Raw genomic sequence first — 10,165 nt, forward strand, 5'->3', positions numbered from 1 at the left:
AGGGGAATTGCAGGGTCATATGGAAGGTCGATTTTTAGATCTTTTGGGAATCGCCACACTGTTTTCCACAATTATCCATTTCTAAAGCATACACTTAAGAAAGTACTATTCAAAAGTCAAAAGAGATTCTACCAGCAATATATGGAGGAATCACTTCTGATTTGTTTACTGTAATTAAAAAATAATATTTAAAAGCTGTAACTTTTCAGTCTTTTTGCTCCCACAAGAATAGTCACTGACAGTCTTTTAGAAGAGATTATTTGATTTCTGATAAAAACCTTGGTGCAGCTTTAACAGACATTTTTGCAAAAATACAAATACAAATAAATAAAAATATACTATTAAATATAGTCAGAAGAATTTTGTCCTATAATTAAACTATGCTTCTGAAAATGAATCTAAAAGTAATAAATATGAATTCTTAATAATGAACTCTTAGAAGTACATTTAGGCTGGGCTCGGTGGCTCAGCCTATAATCCAGTGCTTTGGGAGGCCGAGATGAGTGGATTGCCGGAGCCCGCGGGTTCGAGACCCGCCTGGGAAACTTGTGAGACTTCATCTCTACAATAAATCAAAAATTAGCCAGGCGTGGTAGCGCATGCCTGTAGTTCCACCTACATGGAAGGTTGGGCAGAAGGATCGCCAGAGCCCAGCAGGTTGAGACTGCAGTGGCCGGGAGCGGCCACTGCACTCCAGTCTGAGTGACAGAATGAGACTCCAACTCAAAAAAAAAAAAAGTACATTTATAGTAATACTTGGAGTTCGTTATCATAGTTGTTTATTACAGGAAAAACACATGTTCCTGTCAAAGTATGTAAAATTAATGAACACATTTTATATGTTGAGCTCAATAAATACTTTCCTTCAAGCTGTACTCATTAAAGAAAAATATCAAAGAATTCATTAAACCAGAACAAAAACTCAAATCAACTATGGCAAAGCTAATAATGCCAGAAGGCTGAGATATAGCAAAGACATAAAGGGTAGTAACAAAGCATGTAACTATACTGTTTATCTAAATATGGACAGTTAGTTCTTTTGTTACCAAGCAGAGGAATCAGAGGAGGATGGCATCCTACGTGGCAGATGGCTTGGCAGACTATTTGCCCAGCCTTCACTGCTGACCCCAAATGAAACCACACATGACAGGAGTGTGTGAGCCTCCAGTGCCTCTAGTCCTGGGCTGAGTCAAACTACTGGAGTGTAAGCAGGCCTCCTGTTAATTTCCATGAGGTAAAGTAAGTCTATCTGGCCACTAGATGGAGATCAGGTTACTCTGCCAGTAACAAGGGAAGTTGCTTGCAGCTAGCAAGTAAGAAGCAAGCAGGGTACAGAGAATCTATTCTCTTTATTCAATACTTCCATGAAAGGCATTTTCCAAACTCAAAAATCAGGAGCAGACCTATGCTGAATAAAGAGTACATAAATTAAGACTAACTTGAAGAATAGAACAGAAAGGGAACTGTAAAAAACAAATATTTGCTTGTTATTATCATTGCCCCTTGGAATGAGTCCTATTTAGATTTGGTTGTGAAAACTACTTGTAAATACTAAGATTACTTTGCAGCAACTTGGATGGATTTAGAGACTATAATACTCAGTGACCTATCACAGAAACAAAGAACTAAGTACCACATTCTCACTTATAAGCGGATGCCCAACATTTACCATAATACTATAAGAAAGGAATTGGCAGTAGTGGGCCACTGCCAGGGGATGGGGGAGGAGGTACATAACATCAATAAGCGTAGCTGATCTCAAACCATGCAAAATGGGAACCAATGAGAGGCCTAAACTTTACCTATAAAATGACCACCTGTATAACTAATCCTGAACTGTACTCCACATCTTTAAAATAATAATAGTAACAACAACAACAAGATTAGCTGGTGTAAATTAAATAATTAAATAAGCGCCTCCCAATTTATCATGACAGTGAGAAGGAAGAGGAGAGATATAACAAGAAGTTAAAGCAATGACAGACTATTTGGACAATTAATTCTGCCTGTTTAAACATGAAGATACATACTCATAATTTATCTCTCAGTTTGAGTATGTATATAAGTATACGTATTCCATATCAACTAAATTGGATCAAGGAACCTTAGAGATCAAAGGATAAGGTTAGATAACATCTATGCTAATTTTCCAATTGAAATTCTCATTCAATTCTGAATTACATAACTTTATTACTAGATAGGTCTTATATTTGTCATAGCTAAACTTTAAATTGGAGACACCAAGTTATACATTTCCTAGGAAATTTTTGATTTGGAGAAAGTTCAGATATTGTACTGCATAATATGGCTAAATATTTGATTATTCTTGGGATGTTAGATACTGTAATTCTGTTCATTTCTAACTTAACATATATCCATTTAATAAATACTTATTCAGTTACTTGAAAACAAATAGATAATTTGTGATAATTTGAAGGAAGAATTCCATTAATTGTCAAATAGTTTCAACCACCAGTATAATTTCATATATAGAGATGTGAGCATAAACAAATATATTAATTGCTTATTGTGAAGCAATCACTATGATGGAAGCTAGGAATACAAAGATACACAATAAGTCAGATAAGTCACTGGAAGAGAAGTACTATGAGGTTAAAATATAAATAGGAGACAATTTTCACAATAGTCAAGTCAGGTGCTTAATTCAAAAAGTGAAGAAATTAATGTTTAGAATAATAAAAGAAACAGGCCATAATCAATGAGTTGTCTAAATATTATTATGGATAGTGATCAACATTCTGTCTGTTGCTGTAATAGATCCATTGCACTTATTGACATGTTTATTTTAGAGCAATCTATTTGTTTTAGCTTAATTAAAGGAGTATATTTATACTCCTTCAAAGGGATTTGAGGTTGCTAGTCTACTTTGGTTTGAGATTTTAAAAATGTTCCTATAAGCTTTTAAGTATCTAAGAGAAATATGTATTATTCATTCACAAATATATCTATTTATATTTTAAGGACAATCACAAGTAATCACATAAAATAATAATTATTAATCAGGTATTGATGAAATAGTTTGTAGAAGTTTCTTCTTATGTTGTTAATTGGCTCTTTGCAGAACAATATGGTTGGCAGGAACCTATCTGTCTTTATGTTAGATAAGAATGAAGTAGGCTTTGCTAAGCTATGGTGTGGCCATGTGCTCTTTGAGCCATGGCCAGGCCATGCTTTCTTAAGCTTTGGCTCCCTCCCCTACCTTGGGGAGGTGAATCACCTCTTTTTCTCTCTCTATAATTTACTTTCTAAATAAACCATATTCTTTAATCTAAAGAAAAAAAAGAATGAAATGAAAATAGAAAAGTTTTGTTCCAAAGATTAAGATAAATAAATTGCAAATAAATCATTTTATAAACAGAGACTTAGACTTCCCAGAGTGGTGCCTGAGGCCCACACCCCTCCACCCTTCCTATGAAATAAATTATTTTATTATATGCTTTAGTATATATGAGTATACAACCCTCCTAATTTCTTCAAATTGGCTCCAGACAGCAACTAGGTTAGGTGATGACTGAGTCATTTCTGGAGTTGTGGGGTTTCCTTTCAATTTGGTGGCCTATTCCCATATTTTTCTCCCGTGTAGCCCAAGGTCTACTTATTGTGATGACTAAATTTGCATTACTAGAAATAAGGCAGCTGGTGAAAAACGCTCTATTGGATGCATAATTTAGCTTACCTTTTCTAGTTTATAGGTTCGGGCCTTGTAATAATGTGCTGTATCTAGATCCTCAATGTTTCTGTTTCCTAGGTAGCATGTAGAGATGCTGACAACAATGCTAATAAACATGAGAACAGATGCAAAGTTGGTGCTGAAAACTGGTTAATGCTTAAGGTTAAAAATCAAAAGTTGATGACTGTATTTACATATTGTGACATCAGTAACCTGTACATTTAAGCACTGACAGAAAAAAAGGCACATTTTAACTTTTTCACTATGTAGCGGAACGGAGAGAGAGATTTGTGTTTTTCTGAGTCCAAAAATTGTCTAAGCTATCTAAGTAGCTATATTTGAGTCATTGGGCTAGAAATTTTCTCTACTGTGGCTTTTGCAGCTAAATTTATACCTGAATGCACACCTCCAAGAGGTAGGGCAAATTCAAGTGGTACCTGCATATGTCTGTCATCTTGTCCAATCATGTTTCTCCATTCCATGAGCGATCGCTGAAGACGTTCAAGTCCGGTTTCCCACATCCTGATGCATCCTGCCATATCTACAGTAACAACACCGCTTTTGCCCCATTCAGCCAGCAGTGCATCTGTGTCTGAAATGGTAGACAGCCATGTGGTATATGGCGAGAGAGATTCTGATCTGAAAAAGGAATCCAAAGCGAAGAAAAGAAACCATAAAAATAGGCCGGGCATAGTGGCTCAGCCTGTAATCCCAGCACTTTGGGAGGCAGAGATGAAAGGAATGCCTGAGCCTGGGGGTTCGAGACCAGCCTAGACAACTTAGAGAGACCTCGTCTCTACAGTATATCAAAAGAACCATCCGGGCATGGTGGCGTGTGTCTATAGTTCCAGCTACTTGGAATGGGTGAGGCGGAAGGATCGCCTGAGCCCTGCAAGTGGAGGCTGCAGTGACTGTGAGTTTGTCACTGCATTCCAGCCTGGGCAACAGAGTGAGACTCCAACTCAAAAAAAAAAAAAAGAAAATAGAAGCCATAAAAATAAAAATAAAACAGGAATGGTAATACTTCATATTTGTAATGTTTTTTATTGTTTACAAGAATGCTCACATTATTCATTCTTTTATACCTGCTCACAGCACAGGAATGTTATGAGGATACATGATATAAGCAAAAGTGAGATGTAAGAACACTTTTGTAAACAAACACAAGGCAGGACAATAATAAACATAAAAAACAGAAAGACTATTCCAAGGATGATATTTTCATAATTGATTACAGTATATAACCTATTGGTGGTCTAGGTAATGAAGCTAGTTTAAACTGATTTAAGTTTACTAAACTTGCTATAAGAATTTATGGACTGAATGTGTCCCCACAAATTTATATGTTGAAGCCCTAAATCCCACTATGATGGTACTAGGAGGTTCGGTTTTGAGGAGGTAATTAGGTTTAGATGAGGTCATGAGGGTGGGGCCCCCATGATGGGATTAGTGACCTTATAAAACAAGAGACCAGAGAGCTTTCATCTTTCTCTCTCCTTTCTCCTCCTTCTTTTCTCTCCTGTCCCCGTCTCCCCCTCTCTCCCTCCCTCTCTCTCTCTCTCTCTCTCTCTCTCCTTCTATTCATGGTAGGATATAGCAAGAAGTTAACTATCTGCAAGACAGCCCTTACCAGGAACAGAATTGGCTGGCACCTTGGCCTTGGCTTTCCTAGCCTCCAGACTGTGAGAATAAATCTTTGTCATTTAAGTCACCCATACTGTGGAACGCTCTTATAGCAGCCTGATCTAAGCTAGACCTTGAATAGTAAATACATACATTGAAAGATAAGAATCCTACAGAACTGTAAAGAACGGCCGGAGGTGGTGGCTCATGCCTGTAATTCCAGTACTTTGGGAGGCAGAGGCGAGAGGACTACCTGAGTCCAGGGGTTCGAGACCAGCCTGGGCAACTTGGCAAGACCTCGTCTCTACAATAAATCAAAAGATTAGCCAGGAGTGGTGGAATGAGCCTGTAATTCCAGCTACTTGGAAGGCTGAGACAGAAGGATCACTTGGGCCCGGTAAGTCAAGGCTGTGGTGTCCATGAAAATGCCACTGCACTCTAGCCTGGGCAACAGAGTGAGACTCTTACTCAAAAAAACAACCCCCCCTAAAAAACAAACAAACAAAAAAACCAAAACTGTAAAGAACAAAATACATAGCAACTTATTGGTTACATACATGTTCCAGTATTTGTGGGTCTCAGATAATACTACCTTTCACTATAAGGAAGAAAGGAACCCTATACCAATTCATACCTCTCACACCTGCAGCACTGGGCTCACTCTCAGAGATCTAATGTTTGTGCTAGAACCAATGTCTTGTTTGTGCATTTCAAATGCATTTGTATTTGATACTTTGCCTTTTCTGCCTTAGCTATATGGCATATATATATACATATATTATAAATGCATCTAAATTACAACATATATGTTATAATTTCTAGGAATAAAACTTTTGTCTATAAGAGCCAACTGCATACTTCTTTTATCTGAGTATAGCTCTCATCATACAAATGTCACATATTATCAGCGTTGGCTCTCTAAATGCTTCTGAGATTTTCTGTACGAAGTAAACAGTCTAAAGAGATGGTCAGATTTTAAAAACATAATAAATTATAATGCAGACTTGGGAAAAACAAAAACCATTACATATTAGGTAAATTCTTAAAGAACAAATCTAGAGTATTTTGACCTTTTAAAAAAATCTGCCTTGGCCAGGCTCGGTGGCTCAGCCTGTAATCCCGTGCTTTGGGAGGCCGAGGTGAGTGGATTGCCTGAGCCCGCGGGTTCAAGACCCACCTGGGCAACTTGGCGAAACCTCATCTCTACAATAAATAAAAAATGAGCTGGGCATGGTAGCGCATGCCTGTAATTCCGGCTACTTGGAAGGCTGAGTCAGAAGGATTGCTGGAGCCCTTCAGGTCGAGGCTGCGGTGGCCGGGAGCGGCTACTGCACTCCAGTCTGGGTGACAGAGTGAGACTCCAACTCAAAAAATAAAAATAAAAAATCTGCCTCAATTTATACTAAACACAGAGTTACAACGGCAGCTACTTTTGGACACAGAAGTCTTAGAAAATGTTTATATGAAGAGGAAGAAAGGTAGGATGGGACCATGGACTTCAGAACTATTTTACAGGACTCCTAGAAGGGCTCAAAGAAGGTAACATCATATAATACAGGATTTATTTCATGGTGCTCCCTCAAAAAATATTTGCTGTAGGAAAAAAAAATTAGTTACAGATGATGGAGTAAAGAGCTATTCAAGAATAATGAAATTTATACATGTGAAACTATGATGCTTGAAATTCTGCCAAGAACATGAGAAGTGTATGGGTCTATCAAACATTATATCTACTGGTTACCCTATTTCACTCTCCACTGTGAAACTTAAATTTATAAGAGCAATTTCTTTAATAAGAAAAAGAAGAATTACTGAAGAAATCATATATTTACTACAATTTGTACATCAGGTCTAGAATCTTTTCTTCACTTAAAAAAAGTTTCTCTTTGTAGAATGAAACCTATATTTATCTACAGCCACATATGAAAGCTAAGCAGTATTATTTTACAAATGCAAATAATATAAAAATTTGAAGGAAAATATGCGAGACCAAAGGAAAGTATTCATTTTGTCCCCGTAGTTATATGTAGTTTTATGGAATTTTCTATTATTTGAAGTTAGCCATCAAATGGAAAATTCCTGATATATAGCAGAATGCTAAATTTAAGCAACTAGCAAAAAAAACCCTGAAGACCAGATGGGTTGTTCCCTTGGACTTTATATATATGCCAAAAAAAGCAGTAGTTAATCTCAAGAGAAATTCAGAATATACTGACAATGAAACAGACTGTAAATCTCGTGACACTTGAAATGTGGCAAGTCCAAACTGAGACGTACTGTAAGTGTAAAATATATACTGAATTTCAAAGACTTAGAAGAAAAAAAAGAAATGTAAAGTACTTTATTAAAATTTTTATACTGACGATGACAAAATTTTGGAGATATTGGGTTAAATAAAGCATATAATTAAAATTAAGTTCACCTTTCAAAAACTTTTAAAATGTGGCTACTAAGAAATAAAATTACATATATGACTTGCATTATATGTCCATTTTGTGCAGCTCTAAGTGAATGAATTATGGTGGTCAGCTGGCACGGGGCTGTACACACAGCTGCTCTACCAGATGCTCTTTCCATGGCAGGTATAATGTGGCTCATACAGAAAGTTAAAAGAGAGAAACTCTGAAATAAAAATCTGGTGAGGGAGAAATTAAGGGAAATCTTGGAAAAAATTGTCAGTGTTTTAGAAATGCTTAAAAAAAGATGTTCTTTAATGAACATACAATTAAGATGGAATAAGAAATCTTTTCAAATGATTAAAATATGACTTCTTGGCTTTTTATTAAACCAAGAAGTCATATTTCTATTTCTTTGAATAATGGTTTTATTTTTCATATTTTCTGAGTCTGATTAAAGTGTCTTAAGAAATGAAGTTGTGTTTCTGAGTTATTTTGGGCTGTTATGCTGAGCTATTTTCTTCTGGGCATTGGAGATGGCCTGGTGACATTTTGGCTAACTGATAGGTTCCAGTGTCCATGGCCTTCCTCTGACATTGGAAGGCCCTCCAGGTGTCTCTGCTTCCAAGCAAGATTTTAACCACTGTGTTGTGAGGGCTATGTTGCACATGAGGGAGTGCATGAGAGCAGGGAAAATGATCTCAATTTAGATCAAAGTATGGTAAGAAGATGAGAGGAAAGACGTTTTGGTCTGGATGGCAAAGAAAGGAAAAAAGGAACCCAGGCTAAGGAGACCAAAGCAGATGCAAGCTTAGGTTGAGAGAGGAAGATAAAGCATTGATATACCCAGAAAGTGATGGGCTACAGGTGAGAACACCTGTCTTCCTTAAGGGCAGAAACCAAGCTTTATTGTTTCTGCTTCTATATGCTAGGTCTAGCCAGTTTAAGTGCTTTGCTTCTATCTCTAGACAATAATAAAAGCAGTGAATAGTAATGGGTCCCACTCTAAATCTTTGGAATCCTTTGGTTATTGTATGACCTTCATGACTGCAGATGCACAAAAACATACTTAAAAACAATATTTAAAAAATGCTATTTAAGTTCTTTTGACATTTTGAACACATTTACTTCAGAAAACTAATATATAAATTTAATAAGTATTAAAATTTCTGCAATACTAAAAATGCTATTTCAGATACAGAAAAATTTATCACTAGAACAGATCAAACAAAAAAGAACAAAGACTTGAAGGCTGTTAGATTTATACCTATGTAACATTTGAATACTTTTCCAAAATGAAAATAAAAATGCCAGTAAAGAATGCAGAACAGCAAGATATAAACCAACTGTAACTGGAAAAAAGTAATTGCTATTTAAGGAAGCAAAAAGCATACGTTTATTCAGAGTACTTAGTAAGAATGTACTCTTTTTTTTCTCTTTTTTTTAATGACACGCTAAGAACAAAGGTGAAATGGATTACCTGGGAATAGGGATATATCGGAGTTTTTTTGATTGGAGATCAGTGACTTCTATATAACCAGATGTTTGTGGAGGAGTTACATCTGCAAACAAGTCACAACATGAGCCAAGTATTAAGTTACTTCATGATACCAAAGTAGGACCAAAATAATTCTTGAATGCTGCTAAAAGTTCAATAAGTTATCAGTAGCTTAAGGTAGAACTCTGAAACTCCTTGACAAGGTACTGGGTCAGCCTTCATGGCTAGACTCTGAGAATTATGTTTCCTTCAAGAAAACAAAGATTGTCAAAAAGAAGCTTATTAGGCTGTGATTCCTTACTAACAGAAAATAACATACACTCTTTTCATTGTCTTTGCGAGTTTCCCAAGATGGGTCAATGTTTTACCACTTATAGTTTATTTGAAAATACTTCACCGTCTGAATACTGTTTTTCCTTCTTAAGAAGTAACAAAATGCAGTATAATGTCATGGAATCAGCACCCACTTCGTAACCAGACTGACCTGGTGGGATGTCGTGGCTGTGATCACCTTGCTATGGATCTATACATAGATAATTTCTTTATGAATATGGTTTGTCTGTGCATAACTGTACACTTCTGTGACTGTCTTTATAAGCATGTTCATTTTATACAAAAGTCAGCCTATCTATATCTATCTGTCAATCTATCTATCTATCATATCAATCATTACAATTTCTGATTAGAATGAGATATCCAGGATGTCCACACTGAATTTATCAAATGCAATTTATAAAAAATAGGAAACTTGTCATTTTTATTTCATGTTTGCAGTTGAAAGTTGTTTAATGGCCATCTGAAAAACTTAACATATCTCTTACTTATTCAACAAATGTGTCTACGCTTACTTTACATCACACATCATATGAAGCACTGGAGATATAAAGAGAAGAGATGTGGTCCCTGCCTTTGAGGAGCTCACAATATAAAAAGGAAAGGGTTTTGGTTTTGATTTTG

At 36.2% G+C, this 10,165-nt stretch overlaps 1 protein-coding gene across 1 annotated transcript in view; it reads right to left on the reverse strand.

The window, feature by feature from the left end:
* Window positions 1-3,697: 3,697 nt before the first annotated feature.
* Window positions 3,698-10,165, reverse strand: part of LOC110596502 (von Willebrand factor A domain-containing protein 8-like) — a gene marked incomplete at its 3' end in the record, with an annotated part of 24,680 nt that continues 18,212 nt past the window's right edge. Inside the window, exons 8-10 of the mRNA XM_021717372.1 lie at window positions 9,191-9,272; window positions 4,086-4,330; window positions 3,698-3,837 (exon numbers count right to left, since the gene is read on the reverse strand). Of these exons, the coding sequence (XP_021573047.1) occupies window positions 3,698-3,837; window positions 4,086-4,330; window positions 9,191-9,272 (467 nt within the window). The remainder of the gene's footprint in view (window positions 3,838-4,085; window positions 4,331-9,190; window positions 9,273-10,165) is intronic.

This window comes from Carlito syrichta, unplaced genomic scaffold (genome assembly GCF_000164805.1).
Source record: "Carlito syrichta isolate Samal-C Ts95f unplaced genomic scaffold, Tarsius_syrichta-2.0.1 Scaffold309718, whole genome shotgun sequence".
NCBI classification, from domain to species: Eukaryota; Metazoa; Chordata; class Mammalia; order Primates; family Tarsiidae; genus Carlito; species Carlito syrichta.